At 40.2% G+C, this 20,864-nt stretch overlaps 1 protein-coding gene across 1 annotated transcript in view; it reads left to right on the top strand.

Moving 5' to 3' along the window:
* Positions 1-19,862, top strand: part of CPE (carboxypeptidase E) — a 118,230-nt gene extending 98,368 nt beyond the window's left edge. Inside the window, exons 4-9 of the mRNA XM_055141031.1 lie at positions 56-173; positions 2,539-2,721; positions 5,078-5,217; positions 10,992-11,091; positions 14,517-14,635; positions 19,068-19,862. Of these exons, the coding sequence (XP_054997006.1) occupies positions 56-173; positions 2,539-2,721; positions 5,078-5,217; positions 10,992-11,091; positions 14,517-14,635; positions 19,068-19,166 (759 nt within the window). The 3' untranslated portion in view covers positions 19,167-19,862. The remainder of the gene's footprint in view (positions 1-55; positions 174-2,538; positions 2,722-5,077; positions 5,218-10,991; positions 11,092-14,516; positions 14,636-19,067) is intronic.
* Positions 19,863-20,864: the final 1,002 nt, after the last annotated feature.

Below are 20,864 nucleotides of genomic sequence, written 5' to 3'. Positions count from 1 at the left end.
TCATCAATGATAGGACAAATCTGATAATTCTTTCCGCCTCTGATCTTGAACATAGCTTGCTCCTGAGACCAAGGCAGTCATTCACTGGATCATGGACATCCCTTTTGTGCTCTCTGCTAATCTGCACGGAGGAGACCTTGTGGCCAATTACCCGTATGATGAGACTCGGAGTGGTACGTGTCCTTCCTGCTTCCTTACCTCGCTCAAGGTCAACCAGGACAACCTTACAGCTGTGACAGTCTCTTAAGGTCCTGGCAATCTGTCCTGTAGAAATGTGTAAGCTTAGCAGGGGCTGTCCCTATTTCATGTGGCATTGGTATATATTTTTGGTGAAATGGACTTGAACTTAAAGTTCAGGGAAGAGAACAATGATCCTGACAAAATACTTAGATGACAGCACTGTAGCACTGTTGTAGCACTGTCATCCAGTTGTTTATCGATTTGCTGGAGTGGGCACCAGTAACGTCTCCATTGTGAGGCTTGTTGTTACTGTTTTTTGGCATATTGAATATGCCATGGGTAGCTTGCCAGGCTCTGCCATGTGAACGGGATACTCTCGGTAGCTTGCCGGGCTCTCCGAGAGGGATGGAGAAATTGAACCTGGGTCGACCATGTTCAAGGCAAATGCCCTATCCACTGTGCTATTGCTCCAGCCCACTTAGATGAGAAAGAAGGAGAAAAACAAAGCCATGTATATCACTTACTTCTGCTCGACCCTGCTAAAATGATGAGATTATGAAAGTTATTATAGTTTTGTGTACAAGTTATCTATAACAAAGGCATTAGAGCTGCTTCAGGTGGTGTCAGGCAGGGGACATGCTCCTTTGGTTTTCTCTAATTGAAGTTAAGCTTCAGTCACCATAAGCTTTAGTCAGCTTGATATTGTTATTTTGGAAATTTCCTCCTTTGGCTGGGTGTGCAGAGTTTTTTGAAGGTGTTATCTCTTTGTACATGGAAGACAGTAAATTGGTATCAGGAACTCTTAATTTTGGAGAATCACTGTATCAATGTATCACTGTCATCCCATTGCTCATCGATTTGCTCGAGTGGGCACCAGTAATGTCTCCATTGTGAGACTTGTTGTTACTGTTTTTGGCATGTCGAATACACCACTGGTAGTTTGCCAGGCTCTGCTGTGTGGGCAAGATACTCTTGGTAGCTTGCCGTGCTCTCCGAGAGGGGTGGAGGAATCGAACCTGGGTCGGCCAAGTTCAAGGCAAATGCCCTACCCGCTGTTCTATCTTTGGTAAAACATTGGTAACAACTAGATTTTGTGGTTTGTTAATAGCTGGGAAACTTTGTCAATAGCTGAAAGTCTCAAAGGCCTGGCATCTTTGATAACATGTAAATGAAAATATGGCATAGCATAATACAATCATTCACTTACTTCTCTAAAAACATTTAAAAAGGTAAGCTCTTAGAGTAGATACTAACCCATATGCATGAGAGAGATTTATTGTAACTGTAAAGTTGGTAGAGGTACATTTTGTTAATTTTTTAAATCTTTGCACTGGAAGTTTTGCTTGGCTAAAGCTTACAGCTACTTGGATATTTTGACTTTGTATCTATGTGTATATAATGTACTAAAATATTATTTTAATGTATTATTATTTGAATGTGCAAACATAAATTTAAATGACTTAAAATCATAAAAAATTTGTTTAAAAGTTTAGTTTATTAAAAAATTTCACAAGTATTTTAATAGTATGAACAAGATTTTGTTGTAAATGTAAATTATAACTTTCACAGCTATGATATATTTTTTTGTTTGTGTTTTTGTTTTTGGACCAAACTTGACAATGCTTAAGGCTTATTCCTGGCTGTATACTCAGGAATTATTCCTGGCAGTGCTCATATGGGATGCCAGAATTGAACCCAGGTTGGCCATGTGAAAAGAAAAATCCCACCCTCTGTACTCTGGCCCCAAGTACATTAGATTTTTAAAGTAATTATCAGGGTATAAAACTGACTGGATGTTGCAGGTTTTACCATAGTAAATAGCTTGTCTTGTGGTATTTTTGGTGGAGCAGACGAGAGGTTTTCTTCTTTCCCCTTGAACTAGAATGCAAAGCTTTTCATTCAAGCATTGCTCATTAGCAGAAAATAGTGACAACTGTGCATGTTCCATGTCAAAACCTTCCCACTAGCTCCGTTATTAACTTTTAAACAAGTTTAGAGAGTGACAGGCTTATTTCCCTTAGGTCTTGTACACGTTTGTATCAAACACACGCATTGGCCAGGCTACCCCTAAAGGTCCCGGGCCAGGACCCCGGCAGGTCTCAGTGCCTGGGGAGTGCCCGGGAGGCAGAGCCTTAGCCAGTCTCAAAGCGTGACCACACTTGAACGACTATGCTCCTGAGAGTTGAACTTGTAAGCCTTTCAATCTCTAGGGAACATGTACAATCTACCCAATTTCTTCTTTGTGCTTTTAGAGACAGAAGTTGCAGGCCTCCAAACCAAGTGTACTTGGTTGTTGGGTATTCTGTGTTGTAGCTCCAAGCGGTGTCTGATTCTCTCACCTGTGACTTTGTTTTCTAGGGAGCGCCCATGAATATAGCTCTTGCCCAGATGATGCCATTTTCCAGAGCTTGGCCCGGGCTTACTCTTCATTCAACCCTCCCATGTCGGACCCCAATCGGTCACCCTGTCGCAACAATGATGATGACAGCAGCTTTGTAGACGGAACAACCAATGGCGCGGCCTGGTACAGTGTGCCTGGGGGTAAGCTTACTGCCTTTCTATCCGCTTTGATTCTGGGATCCAAGCTCTACATAGAATTGCTTTAGAGGATAAATGAGAGTACCTCCAGTTCCCCCCAATCCGTAAGAAATAGACTGAACTCTAGTTCCTCCATCCATTAAAATTAGTTTTCTGTGTGAGTGATTGCTCTGTATGGTTTTGTGGATGTCAAGAAATCACTATGATAACTGAAGAAAAATGAATGTGATAATAATGAAAAGAAATCAGTGTATCATTGTCATCCCGTTGCTCATCGATTTGCTCGAGCGGAACCAGTAATGTCTCCATTGTTAGACTTGTTGTTACTGTTTTTGGCATATTGAATATGCCATGGGTGGCTTGCCAGGCCCTGCTGTGAATAAAAAGAAATAGATGAAGATAATAACTGAAGAGAAGTAGACTGAAGACATCTATTGGAAAATATAAGTTGACATCAATAAAGATTAAAAAATTGGGTAACCAATTCAATCAGCTTAATCAATGGCTGAATAAATAGCAGTACTCCTACATTTAAAAAAAATTGGGTAACTTGATAAAGAAAAATATGTAAATCCAATATGGTTTGCTACTCTACTTTTAAATTCTGTCCTTAGGGAATAAGATGGAATCCTTAATCTTATTAGTTATGTTTTGACTGTGAGTAAATGTATATTTTATTTACTCTTTCATGGTTTAGTCACTGTGAATATATATGTATCTCTCTATATATATTTAATTGAATCACCATCAGATACTGAGTTACAAAGATTTTCAGGGTCAGGCTTCAGTCATAGTGTTCCACACCCACCCCTACACCAGTGTACATTTCCCACCACCAATATCCAATCTTCCCCAATCCTGGCAGACTACCTGTATGGTAGTCTATTGATTCTTCTTATTCTCTCTCTCTCTTTCTCTCACTCTCTCTCTCCTTTTGTGCATTATGGTTTGCAGTACAGATACTGAGAGGTTATCCTGTTTGTTCCTTTACCTACTTTTAGCACACAGTTCTTATCCAGAATGATCATTTCTAACTATCTTTGTCATAGTGGTCCCTTCTCTATCCCAATTTCCTTCTCCCCAGCATTTGAGTTTCCAGCCATGGCCAATCCTCCTGAGCTGTTTCTACTGTCCTTGGGTATTAGTCTCATATTATGTTTTTTTTTATATCCCACAAATGAGTCTAGTCATTCTATGTCTGTCCCTCTCCTTCTGAATCATTTCACTCAGCATGATACTCTCCATGTCCATTCATTTATAAGCAAATTTCATAACTTCTCTGGAATAAGGCTGATAAAGATGAGCTTACATGGCAGCAGAGATAGTTCAAGTGTCCCTGCTTTCATTCCCCATTCAGAGCTCTGCCAGATGGAATCTTGGTAGCCCCTGAACACCTCTAGGTGGGGTCCTTGGGTCCCCCAGCACATCTGGGCCCATGCAGCTGCATTACAGGCCTGTTCTCTGAATTGTCAGCCTGTCAGCTGGATTAAGTATCTCTCAGAGTGGCTCTTGGACCCCCTGGGTACTGCTTGGGAGGTTCTCCCGACCCAAGCCCCACCCCACAACAAAAACAGTGAATCCTTGTAATCGCATTTTTGGACAAATAGTTCATTGTCAAAAGAATGCAAGTAATCGATGTCAATAAAACAATAATGATGTTAATCATTGGCAATGATTATGTTCCACAATGATCAATGAAAACTTTGACTTTCTTTAGCTATTTATATATATTTCTGTATATTAACTATAATACATATCCTGTAGACTAATGAATAAAACATAGTCCTCAGTATAGACTAATAAAGTCAGCACCATAGTTAAGGTAGAGATCAGGCTTTGGATGTTCATAATTCACTCAGTGAGTCCTTTCTTATTTTATGAAAAACGCTCTGTGGAACTAGGGCACCGGATTAAAGATGAGGATAGAACTGAGGAGGATGTGATCTCAGGTGAATTCAGGCCTTGTCCTGAGGAGTTAATCATGGGTAGTGTTATCTTACTTTCAGGCAAGGGAACCAGCCATTGGGGTCCCTTGACTGACAGTCATTGAACTGTTTCTAGGCTATCGTGGAGAGAGAAGTTGGGTGGAGCTGGAAGGGTATGACCTCTCTGGTCAGTTTCTAGCATCAATTCTCCAGAAAAGCTGCAGCTGTGACCTCTTTGTTGCGATGGTGAGCTTGGGACCAGGATCTCATCCAGTGGTAATTGAGTAGGTGATTTCTCTCGTGTTCCTCTCCAGGACCCCCCAAATGCACTTCACTGGTGTATCTTTTACTTGGCTGTCCATTCAGCAAAGAAGCCTATAGAGAGTTTTTATCACCACATCCATATTTTGACTCTTCACTTGTTGTTTCTGCAGGAATGCAAGACTTCAATTACCTCAGCAGCAACTGTTTTGAGATTACCGTGGAGCTCAGCTGTGAAAAGTTTCCACCTGAAGAGACTTTAAAGAGCTACTGGGAGGATAACAAAAACTCCCTTATTAGCTACCTTCAACAGGTAAATTGAGTCATCAGGGCAAAGCACTTACACCTGAGATGTGCTGGTACAGGAGCGTTTGCCTGAGTCAGAAGGAAGCCCCACTTGGCAAATGTCTGCAGCGGTTCACATAGGACTTGTCTTAAGTTTTATGGTTCATGAACACTCACTGGACCTGATTAAAACTGCAAAGTTATCTGAGAAGTGGTTTGGCCGCTTGTTTTCATTTCTGTCACTCCAAGGAAGGGCAGTGCTGGGACGACTTTGCCCTGGTCAGCATGGGTGTGTCAAGGATTGCAGGCAGGACCCGTGCTAGAAGCGGGTCAGAGAAGCACTGGGGAGGATAGTGCCAGGGACCTTCTCTCTCAGGTCCTACAGGGCAGGGCCAGCCCCTATGCCTGTGTCTTTGTGAAATTTTTGCTCCACATACCTCATCTACTTCACCCTCCACATGGTTGAATTGAGGTGATTGTGACAGGAGTTTTCGTTGAGGGAATTTGTTCCTTTCCAGCCATTCGTCTTCTTTTCTTTTCATTTTTTGCTTTTCAGTCACACCTGGCAATGCACAGGGGTTACTCCTGGCTCTGCACTCAGGAATTACTTCTGGCGGTGCTGGGGAACTATATGGGATGCTGGGAATCAAACCCGGGTTGGCTGCATGCACGGCAAACACCCTACCAGCTATGCTATTGCTCCAGCCCCTCCAGCCATTATTCTAAATGCCTTACGTTTAAAGTCAGTACATTTCATTCTCACAGCCCTATCTGGGAATCTTATCCCTCTTCTATCCTCTTCAACCTCCTCCTACTCCATCTCTTCATCTTAATCCCTCCTGTAGAATGTCTTCTTCGAAAAGAGCTGTATGTGGACAGATTATTCAAAAGCAAAATTAAGTGAAAACTGCATTTTGTAAAGAAAGTTAGGCTGGATTATTGGCATGTACTCCACTTAGATATAAAGGACTTTATCTTTAATGTAATGCTTTGCATTTTATTTGCATTTTCTTATTTGAGCTTTTTGGGGTCACACGTGTCAATGCTCAGGACATACTCCTGACTCTGCACTCAGGAATTACTCCTGGTGGTGCTCAGGCGATTATATGGGATGCCGGGGATTGAACCCAGGTCAGCCACATGCAAGGCGAATACCCTACCCATTGTACTATCTCTATATTTTTACATATGTTTTTATAACAAAACCTTATTAAGCTATATTTGGGCCCTGGCACCCTGTCAGGCACTTAAAGATCATGACTACCATCATGAAGTTTCATATCAGTGGGATTCAGAAGCATGAATACCTAGTCAGAAGAGCTTATGATTAATATGAAAATCAAAGTGAACTGTAAGAGGCATGGGTGTACCTCAAAGGGTCCACATCCAGCCATTTTGGATCCAAATACCCAGCTATTTTTATATAATAGCATGTAATACTTTTATATAATAGCATATAATACTATGCCCACCTACACTGTAAAGTTTAGTTTATGTCATTTGGCTTTTTCTGTGATCAACGATTAAAATCTAAGTTCAGCTGTGTAATTACTCTCTTATTAAAAAATGCAGCATAGAGCACAAATGGGTGCCATCAGGAAAGAGAATATTAGTCATGTTTATGTTGGGTATATTTCAATTTGTTCCATAGTTATATCACTTTATATAAGATGATCTAAAAAAGAAAAGGAACCAGTTCATACAGTTCTATATTATGTGGCTTAGAATGAGATTTTTTCCCTCCCTTTGAGTGGGGAGGATTATTGATCAGACCAAGCAGTGCTCAAAGGCTATTTCTTGCTCTGTACTCAGGGTTGTGTGCTCAGTGGTCCCCCTGTAGTGGAACTTGGGGTTCTATATGTGGTGCTAGAGATTGAACTGGTGTCTGCTGTGTATAAAGCAAACACCTTTTTCCCTATACTACCTCTCTGTTGTTTGCTTGTTTGGGGGCCACATTTGGCGGTGCTCAGGGCTTACTCCTGGCTCTGTGATAGGATCACTTCTGGCAGTCCTTGGAGGATCATGTGAGGTGCTAAGGGTCAAAGCAGGGTACACTTCGTGCATGGCAAGCTCCCTACCCATTATACTATTACTCTGGCCCTGGAATGAGATTCTGAGCTATCCCACAGGCCCATGGTATCAGTGTGCTCCGAACTGTGTGGATGTATTTGCAGAGCTTGTCTCAGGGGCACTTCACTTTAAGAAATCAAAGGTGGGTGAAAGATCAGGGAAGATTCCCGGAGCTCCTGCATTCTAGCAGTTGTTACCCGAGGTGGGCTGTGGTGGTGATGAGTGATTGAACACCTGGGCCTAAAAGCCAAGCATAGGCTTGTTCAAAGTGCATGGAAAATGGGTAATTAAGAGATCCAATTCTATAAATGGTTGAAAGGAAAAGAATCTCTTCCGGGTGGGGGGTGGTTAAGGCTGTGCTTTGGGGAATTGGATGATAATGGCAATGAGGGTAAATGAGTTGCTGAGGTGAGCCTCCCTTTAAGGAGCTGTGGAACAGTTTAGTCCTCACAGTTCTCCAAGATTTTATCAAAGAAGGAGCCATGGACCACCACCACGCCGCCCCCCCCCCCCACCGTCACCTGTGTTACAGGTGTCAGAGTCATCTGGGTTCCTGTTAAAAATAAGTTTTTTCATCTGGAGAATAACAGGGATCAAGACATTTGTCTTGCTCACAGTCAACCCCAGGATGCACACGGTTCCCTGAGTACCACCAGGATTGAGCCCTGAGCACAGAGCCAGGATTAGAACTTGAGTACTCCCTATCTCCTCCCTCTACCCCACAAATGAGTTTTTTGTTCTACTACTGCATCACAGGTTCAATTCCTCCCCGCCTCTTGGAGAGCCTGGCAAGCTACCGAGACTATCTTGCGCACATGACAAAGCCTGGCTGGCTACCCATGGCGTATTTGATATGACAAAAACAGTAACAACAATTCTTACATGGAGATGTTACTGGTACCCGCTCAAGCAAATTGATGAGCAATGGTATGACAGTGACAGTGATACTGTGATACTGAATCCCACTCTGCAGGGCCCATTCTGGGTCACCCATAAAAGTACTAACATCTAAAGGCTGGTATTAACTGATAACAGTCCTGGAAGAAATGGAGAATGTTTTAGATTTTTGTTTTATTTTTTAATAGTCTTTCTTGATTGAAATGTCCTGGAATCAGAGGAGAGAATATTCTAGGAGGGTCAAAAGTAGTAGAGAGCTTCTGTGAAATTTGAACTTCTGTGATTTCCTTTTCAAAAGCTGTGTAGTAGCAGCCTTTTCTGATTGATTATTATGTAGGGCTGTGACAGCCTCAGGGAGTAGAAGTTTTCAAAAAGAAGAGTTAGTCTTTTCCTTATTCTCTATTTTGTAAACTGCACATTGCAATGTCTTAGGAGAGAAAGAAAAAAGTTGTAAATATTAATTACATATGTTTGTGCCTAATGCAGGTGAATTATATATCTTTCAAAGAGATTGGCTTATTTACCCTTGATGAGGAAATTTATAATGTATTTCTTAAAGTTTATAGTATTTATGATATCAGATAGTGTCTCAAGATGACTAACACATATGTAGGTTTAGTTTACAAAAGCATAAAAAGCATTTGTAAACTTTAAGTCATATTAAGAAAACCCAAGTTAGGATTTTTCCTGGTTTTCTATGCTATCTCTGTATGAAGATTTCTCTCTTACCACACAGTATTTCTGATACTCAAGAATATTTTAACTATGTGAATTATATTCGGGAAGCTAAAGTTTCACGCATTCAGTACCTATGTTCTGATCTCAAATTTGACTAGCTAATTCTTCTTTTTTTAAGATTTTTATTTTATTGAATCACCATGCAGAAAATTACAATGCTTTCAGGCTTAAGTCTCAGTTATACAATGCTGAAACAACCATCCCTTCACCAGTGCCCATATCCCACCACCAAAAAAAAAAAAAAAGCCACAGTATACCTCCCATCCCACCCCCCCGCACCACCCTGCATTGTAACTGATAAATTTCACTTTACTTTCTATTTACTTTGGTTACATTCAATATTTTAACACAAACCTCACTATTATTGTTAGGAGTACCCCACTAGAGTACCCCAATTAGAGTACTATTGTTAGTACTCCTAACAATAATACCTCACTATTATTGTTAGGAGTACCTCACCTGTTGTGAAGAAATATGTGGTTTTGGATTTCTGTACTTTAAGTCTAGGGAGATTTCTCCCAGATATTGGATCATTGGAAGCTTGTAAAACCCCATATGTGGTCGTCATAATATGGTGGTCACCACGCCCTTCACTCCCGGCAAGGAAGAGACGAGAGAGAGAAATACCTTTCCCCTCCTGGGTGGGCATGGGGCTGAGGCTTAGTTCTCAGCCTGGAGACATTCTGCAAAGAGTTGCCCATGCCGAAAACTTTAGTTGGCGTCTGGAGTCACGCTTGTGTAGCTGCGGAGAGCGACTGGCTAATTCTTTGATTTCAAACTTGACTGGCTAATTCTTGGGAAAAGTCAAAGTTCTAATGTTTTTTGTTGTTGTTATTTATATGTGGTATTTACTTCATCTTTTATTGTGACTGATAAGCTTAACATTTATTATTACTAACAGTGCACAAGTGTTTTACCATTTGTTAGTTGACTTTAGAGAAGAGAGTTAAAAGATATTTTCATAATTTTAGAGGATCTACGTTAAAAAAAAGCAAATGTTAAAACATTAGTTAATATTCAGTGGCAGCTCTTTGATATAAAACATGGTACTACTGCCAAATTTATTCTGATAACCCTGAGACACATGAGATTTAATCTCTCCTCTGCATGGAAATAATATTCAGGTATCATTAGTATAAAAGAAAACTCATTTCGGGGGCCAGATTGAGGGAACAGCATATACCTTTGGGAGGTTGGGCATATTTTGTTAAGTCATCAAGTTTAATGAATTACCGTTCAATATTCGAGAAGCCTTACTTTTTAAACTTCATAAGACTATCACTTCACACACATATTGGCTTAGTTAAATCATTACTTGAAAATCACTGTTACTGTTATTACTGTCATCCCATTGGTCATCGATTTGCTCGAGCGAGCACCAGTAACATGAGACTCGTTACTGCTTTTGGCATATCGAATATGCCACCGGTAGCTTGCCAGGCTCTGCCGTGCAGGCAGGATACACTTGGTAGCTTGCCAGGCTCTTGGATAAAAGCTGTTTCTGTAGATTGTATTGCAATAGCTATTGATAATTTTAATTCAATTCAGGGACTTTGTTCTCAGTAACAACTCTTCATTTTCTTTCCAAATTTATCAAATTCATGGGTCTTTCATGCCCTTATTTCCAACCCAAATAATATTGCTGATGTATTTTCTGCAAAAATATCACAGTAAATATCTTGTATGCACAGTGAACAAGTATTGAAGTCTGTGATGTAACATTGCTAATTGATGAGGTATTCTGTGCGAGGTATACACAGGTGACCACATTTAAAAGAGAAAGTAGTGAAATATGCGAGGACCAGAATGACCTTGCAAATATGATACTTGGGATACTTGGTCTTCTTCATTTCTCTTTGATGATTCAAAGGTACTTCAGCATCTTTCTTTGAATCAGAATAAGAAATCATTTTTGAAGATTCCTTCTCATCTGTCCACCTGAGACAAAGCAGAGAAAGGAGGGCTAAAGGTCAATGACCTCTGAAGCATCTTTTGATTCTTAAACTCTGTGGAGCTTGAAAAGAAGGAGATTTTTGATATGACCCGTGTGTTTAGGTCATTATAGTATGAATTTTTTTTTCTTCTTGTCTTTTACAGATTCATCGAGGAGTTAAAGGATTTGTCCGAGATCTTCGAGGTAACCCAATCGCTAATGCCAGCATCTCCGTGGAAGGAATCGAGCATGACATTACCTCTGGTGAGTGTCGTATGCACATGTTGGAGACACTGGTACACACGGGAGCATGATTACTTCTTATCATGTTGTGCTGCTCCAGCCAGGCCATGTCACATGACCTTGTTTTTCTCTCCTTAGCTTTGGTCTAGTTCACATTCATTTGTGCGAACCGGTTGAACAGGCTCTGAGTGATTGCTGAGATTAGAACTTGGGGAGCAGCAGATGGCGCCCTTCGCACAGCTTTCGGCCCTCTCGAGCGGTGGGGTGGGGGCCATCCAACCCGAGTCTGTAAAGTTACTGGAACTAGAGTTTTAGTGCCTGTGGTGTCTTTTTGTAGAGTTCAGCCAGGGTCTTGTATATCCTTGATATTAACCTCTTATTGGAAAGCTATTGGGTGAATATCCTTTCCCGTTCTGTAGACCACCGATGCATTCTGGTCACTGTTTCTTTTGAGATATAGAAACTTCTCAGTTTAAGATAGTCCCATTTGTTTATCTCTGTTTCCACTTGCTTGGTCAATGGTGTTTTGTCTTTGAAGATACCTTCACCTTCAATGTCGTGGAGGGATTTGCTGACCTTTTCTTCAATATACTTTATGAATTCCGGTCTGATATTGAGGTTTTTAATCCATTTTGATCTGACTTTTGTGCATGGCATTAGGTAGAGGTCTGAGTCCATTTTGTTTTTGCATGTATCTGTCCAGTTTTGTCAGCACCATTTGTTAAAGAGGCTTTCCTTGCTCCACTTTGTATTTTTTTTTGCTCCCTTATCAAAGATTAGATGATCATATATCAGAAAATGGGGCGATGAAATGAACAGAAACTTTTTCAAAGAAGAAATCCAAATGGCCAAAAGGCATATGAAAAATGGTCTTCATCACTCATCATCAGGGAGATGCAGATCAAAACAACAATGAGATATCATCTCACACCACAGAGACTGGTACATATCCAAAAGAACAAAAGCAACCGGTGTTGGCGTAGGTGTAGAGAGAAAGGGACTCTCCTTCACTGCTGACTGGTTCAGCCTTTTTGGAAAACAATATGGATATTTCTCAAAAAACTAGAAATTGAGCTCCCATTTGATGTAGCGATACCACTCTGGAAATATATCCCAGAGATTAAAAAAAAATACGGTGGAAATGACATCTGCACTTATATGATTATTGTAGCACTATTTACAATAGCCAGAATCTGGAAAAAACCAGAACAGATGACTGATTAAGTGCCTGTGTCTTTGTTCTCTCTTCAGAGGTACTCACTAGCTGTGAAGTGGTGAGCATTAGAAGGAAGGAGACAGTAGGCCTAGAGAGAGGCATGTCTAGGAGTTCTCAGCTTTTAATACATAAAGAAACCAGAGTTAACTCAAGGCTAAACAGGATGTTACACGAGTGTGGTTGGTGATATTTCCACCCGCCCCCAAGTTAAAGCCCTATTTCCATTTTACCAGCTTTGAGGAAAAGGAAACATTTTTCTTGCAAACTCCTTGTCAATAGGCATCTATCCAGTTCATTTTAGTTTAAGTGTCATTTGTTGGGGTCTTTTAACTATATATTTTTTACTTTATATAAATTGATATGAACTTAGTTCTGCGTCTTACAATTTACGCACCCTTAGCTTGTTTCCTAAACCACCCTTTGCCATTATCTTGTTCTTCCACATTTGTAGCATATATTTTTAAAAAATCTGTAACATTCATACTCTAAAATGCCATTTAATTAGCAAACATTTATCCACAATTGTCTACATGCCCCCTCATGCCCTCACCCAACACATCAAAATCCAGGCCAAGGAATGGTTCCTATCAGCCCTTGGAAAGTGGGTCCTGAAGATACCCTGGAGTACTTATCTTCCCAGGCACAATAACTTGCCCCTAACACCTGTTAATCTTTGTATACCATTCACATATTCTTTTCTCTGCATTATAAGATGTGACAATTTTAGGAAATAAACATAAGATTTATTTTCTGTTTTATTAATTTTATTTTAATATTTTAAATTTTATTTATTCTTACTTAAAAATAAATTAATAGTAAATAAAAATGTAATAAAATAGTATTATTTTATTGTTTATTATTTTATTTTAGATATAAACATAAGAGAAAGTGATGGACTTGGAGTAGCTTTACGGGGGCAGGGTAACTAGGAGGAATAAGTGATGGAGTCTGAGGTAGACATGTCTTGAAAGCCTAAAAGTGTTCTAAGGAGAAAGTTCTAAAGAAGGGTGAAGGGAAGTGAACATTGTGAATGAAACAGTGTGGAGAATTATGACAAAATTCTTTCAGTGGAGTGGTAGGAGCCTGAATGGGGGGTGTCCAGGAGGAAATAGGAGAAACAGAGATTTATTAGAGTATTAATAAATCTTGCCAGAGTGTTTTTTTTTTCTGTCTCCTTGGCCACCAGGGGGAGTTGGAAGCTATCCAGGGTGGGTAGTTCACAGGGACTGTGTGACAAAGGGCAAAAAGCAGGAGAGAGGAAGGCTTGTTTGTGGGTGCTTCTCAAGGAGGGCTGGAGGGCCTAATGTAGTGCAGGGGGAGTAAGGATTGGAGCATGGGAGTGAAAGAAAGCAGGTGAATCTGCTGGGGCATTCCCTGGAGAAAGGGTTGAAAATACAGTTGCCAGAATACCAACATATTCTGAAACTTGAAAAAACACAAAATTTCTGGCGCCAAAGTGATAGTACTGCAGGAAAGGCACATGCCTTACGTACTGCCAACTGGGGTTCCATCCCTGGCTTCCCATATGGTCCCCAGAGCACCACCAGGAGTAACCCCTGAGCATCGCTAGGTGTGGCCCCAAAACAGAAACAAAAACCAAACAACCCCCCCCCCCCCCAAAAAAAAAATCACTGTCTCACTGTGGCTCTGTTGCTCACTGATTTGCTCAAGTAGGCGTCAGTAATGTCTCATTCGTCCCTGTCGCATTCAGGGCCAGGGGAATGAGGCTCATTATTGTTACTGTTTTTGGCATATCAAATATGCCACGGGTATCTTGCCAGGCTCCGCCATGCGAGAATCCCCCCACCCCCCCAAAAAAAAGCCCGAATAAATTTTTAACAAATGTGTCAGGGTTCTGGTGAGGTTATTGATCAGGGCACAGTTTATGAAGCCATGATTGGGACTCTCAGAACATTAGGTTCTTGGCAAGAACCGAAGCAGGGTACCAGAGGTTCTGTGCCACTGGTTGGGAGATTTGGATGTCTTCTTCCTTGGGTGACTTCTGATAAAGTAAGGGTGCTTTATCTCAGAAGGTCTATTAGATCTTTAGCATCAATGTGAGCACAAGTGCTGCAAGGGTTCTTGTCAAGGGAATTTCATCAAATTCCATAAATGTCTACTTTGAAGATAGAGAGCAAGAAAAGGTGAACTGAGGTGGGGTGGATATTCCTTGTGGTGCTATTATGTATTTCACATTTATGTCTGTGACCTGGTATTTCTTTCCCTACAGCAAAGGATGGTGATTATTGGAGATTGTTGGTACCTGGAAACTATAAACTTACAGCCTCAGCCCCAGGCTACCTGGCCATAACAAAGAAGGTGGCGGTTCCTTACAGCCCTGCTGTTAAGGTAAGTTTCATAGAAAGTTAATATTTATTAAGCCCTTAACCATCTATTATGCATATTTAAGTGAGTTATACTCAATCTTCTTCTTATTAGCCCCCCTATTAGGTAGGTATCATCATTTTTCCAGTAAACAGGAGACAAAACTGAATCCAAATTTGTTAGAAAATCAAGGGCCTGGTAATATAATTTAATACCACTCAATGTGAAGTTCTGCCTCCCGTTTCTCTGTTTTTGAGGAGACTATAAGAAAAATCTAATAAAAGTTTAAAAAATTGAATTTTTATATGTCAACTTTGATTTCAAGTAAAATGAAATAGTTCCCTTATCCTTCTATCCCTAAGCCTTAATATAATATATTACTTAAGAAGTATTTGAAAAGAAATTATGTCTGTGACTTGACTTTAGAAATTAGTCATTCATTAAGCACATATTATGAGCAGGACCCTCTATGCAAACATTTTTATTTAAGTAGATACCATTTTTATTTCACATTTTCTTATTGTTGAAATTCAATGAGTAAAAGTTAATTTTACATGTCTCTTGGTCCATTTGGACTGCTGCAAGAGAATAATTCCACAGATCATACAATCAGAGAAATTATAAACAACAGAAATTTGTTTCTCACGTTCTGGTGGTTTCAAGTTCTTAGTCTACCAGAGACTCTCTGTTTCATAGCTGGTACATGATGTCTTCTTGGTAACTTGCCACATGGTGGAAGGGGAAGGAATCTTTGGATCCTCTTTTTCTAAGGCATGAATCCCATTTATGAGGGTCCCCTTATTATTTAAGCTTACAGAAAGTCCAAGTCCAACCTAATACTGTCATCTTTGGGGGGATTACAGGTTATTTATGTGAAGCCAGAAAGAGAGGGAGTAGCTTTAAGGAAGGAGTCTACCACTTTCCCCTGTCTATATGGCTCACGTGGGAAGTGCCCAGGAAGGTCAGGGATGGCAAAGTGTTTTATTAGCATCTACACAGTGTGGATGCTTGTACCCCCTCAGCCCTACTTGGTAGTGGTCAGACTGCCCCTGAGTTCCACTTGATCTACATGGCACGGAAAAATAATTCAACTTCTCAGGGAACCCTGGGACTCAGGCTAGAATAAGAAATTTCTCTTTTCAGCAAAAAAGAAAATCAGCTCTAACTTCTGCCCAGGTTCTTTTTTGGTCCATCACCTTCTCTCATGGAAAAGAATTTCAGCAGGAGACAAATGGTTTTGAGGGAGGGTGGGGTGGAGAGAGAGGGTAAGAGGAAGAGGGAGAGGAAGAGGGAAAGAGAGAGAGAGAGACAGAGACAGATACAGATACAGAGACAGAGGGAGGGAGGGAGGGAAGGAGGGAAAGAGGGAGAAAAAGAACATGGACTTCACTCCAGGTGATAAAGAGCCCACTGTACCCTAGAAAATAAAATAGAGGAATAACACACTCCAAATTGAAATACAGAAGATCCAAAGAGATAGGACTGTGGGGAGGGCACTTGTCTTGCACAAGGTCCACCCAGGTTCCGTCCTCCACACCCCAAAGAAGCCCTGAGTAAACTCAGGAGTGATCCCTGAGCTCAGAGCCAGAAGTCAGATCTGAGCACTGCTGTGTGCTCATCAAACAAACTGAAATAAGGGTGACTCCAGAATGGGAAAATTTCCACTTGCCTTTGCAGAGTTGGTTTTTGTTAGTTTTCTTATAAACTGCTTTGGAGTTTCTGTGTGGATAAGTCTGTTGCTAGGGCATTGTCAAAGGGAAAGAGCTTTGACCTTTTTGAAGCGCATGGTGCCTTCCCCTTCTTGTCCCATGGCACCTTGTTCCCATGGAGCTTCTCTCCGGAGAGGTCCAGTCTACTCGGGGTGCTACTGGCACCAATGAGAATCTTATAGGCTTCAATTTCTGTGTCCATCAAGTAGGTCCAGACATCCGGGTTTTGGATTTTTGCTGTTGTTTTTACTTTAGGGCTAGTGACAGACTAACTTCTTTGAATCACACCGTGGTTTTCTTCCTGAGAACTCCCTGTCCCCTGCTATCTGCCTGTCTGTTCCAGAGCTAGGAATTTGACTATTCATCCTGTTAGGGACACACATATTTAAACCTAACATTACAAAATCTTTTCTAAAGATACAGTATCAAATATTACATAACTGAAAAATTGTAAAAGAGTCTGAGCATATTTTTCCTGTACAAAAGAGTACTAGACAAATTATGTAGCATACTGAGACATAGTATGGTTAAAATTTAACTTGACTTGTACATTTAAATTTAAATGGAATTTTACTTTTAGACACATATCACGCTATCTCTCTTGGAGAGCCCAGCAAGCTACCGAGAGTATTTCTCCCACACGGCAGAGCATGGCAAGCTACCCGTGGCATATTCAATATGCCAAAAACAGTAATAGCAAGTCTTACAATGTAGACATTACTGGTGCCCACTCGAGCAACTCGCTGACCAACAGGATGACAGTGATACAGTGATCACTCTAAAACACATACATCTTCTATTTTTGTTGTTGTTGTTTTTTGGGCACACCTGGTGATGCTCAGGGAACCATAGGGGATTCTAGGGATTGAACCCAGGTCAGCTGAGTGCAAGGCAAACACCCTACCTGCTGTACTATCACTCTGGCTCTGTATATGTTCTATTATATCTTAAATTTATGTCTTTTTACTGTGTAAGGTGAACAGTGCTCATGATAAATGCTTAATAAGTATTAAATTGATTCTTTTATTTTTGGGTAACAAGGTAATGGTCAAAACTAAACTCCTTTACAATAGGGTTTTGTATTACATTACATTATGGAATTATGGAATTGACTTGTGGAATTATGGAATGACTTACATGGTTTCTAATTAAAACTCTTTAAAATAATTTTTTTGTTGGGTGGGAGTTTGGGCTACACCCAGCAGTGCTTGGAGGCTGCACTGAATGCAGCACTTTAGGGTCCATCCTAAAGTGCTTCAAAGAACCATGTGGTTCTGGGGATCAAACCTGAGTCTCCCACATGAAAATCACATATGCCAACCTTTTGAACTATCTCCTTGCCTCTAGAACTTAGTGACTTAAAAAAATCTTGTATTTTTATTTGTGTATCAAATATAGCAGTATAAATGTTTGGTTCAGCAAATACCTTGAATTATTAGCTAGTCTTTGGTTTTGATGATGAGTGTGTATGTGTTAGACTTTAATCAAAATCTTTACTTATTTCTATCAAGACATAATTTAAACAAAAGAAGCTTGTTAAAAATAGCTCTAAGGGCCACAGCTAGTAGGGTGTTTGCCTTGCATGTGGCCGACCCAAGTTCAATCTCTGGCATCCCATATGGTCCCTCGATCACTGCCAAGAGTAATCCCTGAGTGTAGAGCCAGGAGTAGCCCTGATTGTCAGGTTTGAACTCCTTCCCCTTGACTCCCCCAGCCCCATGCCCTAGAGGCAGGTTGTAAAATGTTCCCTTATGGGACCAGAGCCATAGTAGAGCAGTTAGGGTCCTTTGAGTACCACCAGGGGTCACTCCTGAGTACCATGGGGTGTGACATCACAGTAACTAGAGGTGCTTCTAGTTTCTTCTGCATTGGGGAAGAAGATATCTAAAGGGTTGCTGCAGAAGGATGGAGCTGGTCAGGTATATTTTGATTAGATTTTCAGTGCAAATATGTAGAGATTCTCTGCAGATCTGAGGATACCATCTTTCACTGAAATTGTTGTCGCTTTGCCATGGCAAAAGCATCACACCCTGTCTTTTCAAGTAGTACTGGCATTCCTGGGTGTTTCCCAATACCAAAAACTAAACCAACAAACCAACAAACAAAAGAAGAATCTGGGATCTGGGGAGATAGTTCAGTGGGTAAGTTGCTTGCCTTGCAGGTGGCCAACCTGAGTTCTCGGGTTCCATTCTTGGAATCTCACATTGTCCCTGAGCCCTGCCAGGGATGATTCCTGAGTGCAGAGCCAGGAATAACTTACACCTGAGCATTTCTGGCTATGGATCCAAAACAAAACAGAAAGAATATCTTTTTAAGAATTTCTTAGGGGCTGGGGTGATAGCACAGCAGGTAGGGTGTTTGCCTTGCACGAGGCAGACCCGGGTTCAATTCCCAACATCCCGTAATGGTCCCCTGAGTACCACCAGGAGTGATTCCTGAGTGCATGAGCCAGGAGTAACCCCTGTGTATTGCTGGGTGTGACCCAAAAAGAAAAAAAAAATCACTTAAATCTTTTAAAACTATTAGAACAAAGTCATTCAAGAGGTATCTTTCCCTGAAAATATCATTTTTCTGATTTTTTAATCCTGAAAGTAACTTTATTTATGATAAGGATTATTTTAGAATATACTTATTCAGATGGCTGAATTGGGTTTATCCCACAAACTCTAAAACTACTCTTGTTAAACTGCCTTTCAGTTTGTTTATATAGATGTATATGTATCTGATAAACTTATTTTCTCTTTTAGGTTGATTTTGAACTGGAGTCATTTTCTGAAAGAAAAGAAGAAGAAAAAGAAGAATTGATGGAATGGTGGAAAATGATGTCAGAAACTTTAAATTTTTAAAAAAGCTTCTAACTAGCTGCTTGTAATCTAATGTAGTATTATATAACGTGGCCATTTTCTTTTAGATTTTGTGCAGTTAATATTTAACATTTATTTTTTCCATTAAATATTAATAGATCTTAAATAGACTCTTAGGTAAAATATAAGAAGTTGATATATTTCTTCTCTTATAGTACTTCATTTTCCTACATATATTACACAGAGGACTATAGAAAAGATATGAGTGATCTTGCCATCTTGTGCTTAAATACAATATCCATGTATTATCTATAACATGTATGTTTTGAGTAATCTAGCTTTTAAAAAATAGTGAAGTGCTTTTAACATAATTGGTGACAGTGTCATATTAGGAATGCCACAGAAAAGGCCAGCAATTATGGCTTGGAAAGGGAAACACTATATACTGCAGGATTTAAATAATACAGTATATATTGTATTTGTTTTTTGTGCTGACTAGCTATATAAGCATGCTCCTCTTAATGCATTTTTTGATGGGAAGAAAATGTAAATGTTTAGCAAGAAGTTTTATGAAAGGAATGAAAATTGATTTCTTGATTGTACATAGAGGGGACTGTATGGTCATGTTATTCAGACTGTTCATACTACTTCAGAACGTAAGGCTTTTCTCTTGGTTGTGGATTGGCCCAAAATTGTATTCCAAATGAATAAAGGTTAAAAATATCTATCAAAAAAGTATCTTCCTATGGTCCTTATTTTAAATTCTGTATGATTTTTTTATGTGAAATTGTAGCCTCATGACAAAGAGTTCCTGTGATCAGGACCTCTCATTTGATTATCCTCTAGTAGAGATATTTTTAAAAAATTGTTAATTGATGGCTGTATGCCAAGTACAGTACAAGCTTTGTGTGTATTAGCTTTGTGTACATAAGGCTTTGATTCTATGGGTCTTAGGGTTCAGTTATGGATGCACATTTAAATGCACACACAAATGAATATATAGGTATTGATGAGTAAAATAACAGGGAAAAGTTGATATAAAGAGAAAGAATGAGACACTTAGATTGAACAAAAAGATTCAAGAATAGCTTCTCAATGTGTATAAACCCAGATTTGAAGCATGAGGTGTGAGCAATGCAGAGTGGAGGTGTATGCTTGTGAATGTGCGCGCATGTGTGTGTGTTGTGTGTATAAACAGGCGTGTGATACTGGTGGTATAGTAGATCAATGCTTATAGTGCATATCTTTGTTGAAATAGTGCTAGTTGTTATATTAATAGACTTAAATATATAGTAATGACTTCAGCACAGTGGAAATACATTCCTTACTCAGTTACCTTATACAGGACAGGAGGTAGAAAGATGAAGTGCCTTTTCTTTTTGTTTTTGCTATTAGGTCACATTTAGCAGTGCCCACACCTTATTCCTGGCTCTGTCCAGGGATCACTCTTGAGGTGCTTGGGGGACTATGTGGGGTTCTGGGATTGAACACAGATCAATTGTGTGCAAGGCAAGCTCCCTACTTGCTATACTATTGCTCCGGGCCCTAGGCGACTTTTCTTCATCAGTCATTCTGGGATCCAATGTGATAGAAGATTGACTGTCTCCTACACAGTTGCACTGGTTGTCCTCTCCATTAGAGTCAGTGGCAGAGGAAAGGCATGGACACTCTGAGAGATGCCTTTATGAGTCAGGCCTGGGATTGGTATACTTTACTTCTACTAATATCACATTGCATAAA

This window comes from Sorex araneus, chromosome 1 (genome assembly GCF_027595985.1).
Source record: "Sorex araneus isolate mSorAra2 chromosome 1, mSorAra2.pri, whole genome shotgun sequence".
NCBI classification, from domain to species: domain Eukaryota; kingdom Metazoa; phylum Chordata; class Mammalia; order Eulipotyphla; family Soricidae; genus Sorex; species Sorex araneus.
Note: the sequence above shows the minus strand (reverse complement) of the source record. Positions and strands in the feature narration are given on the sequence as shown.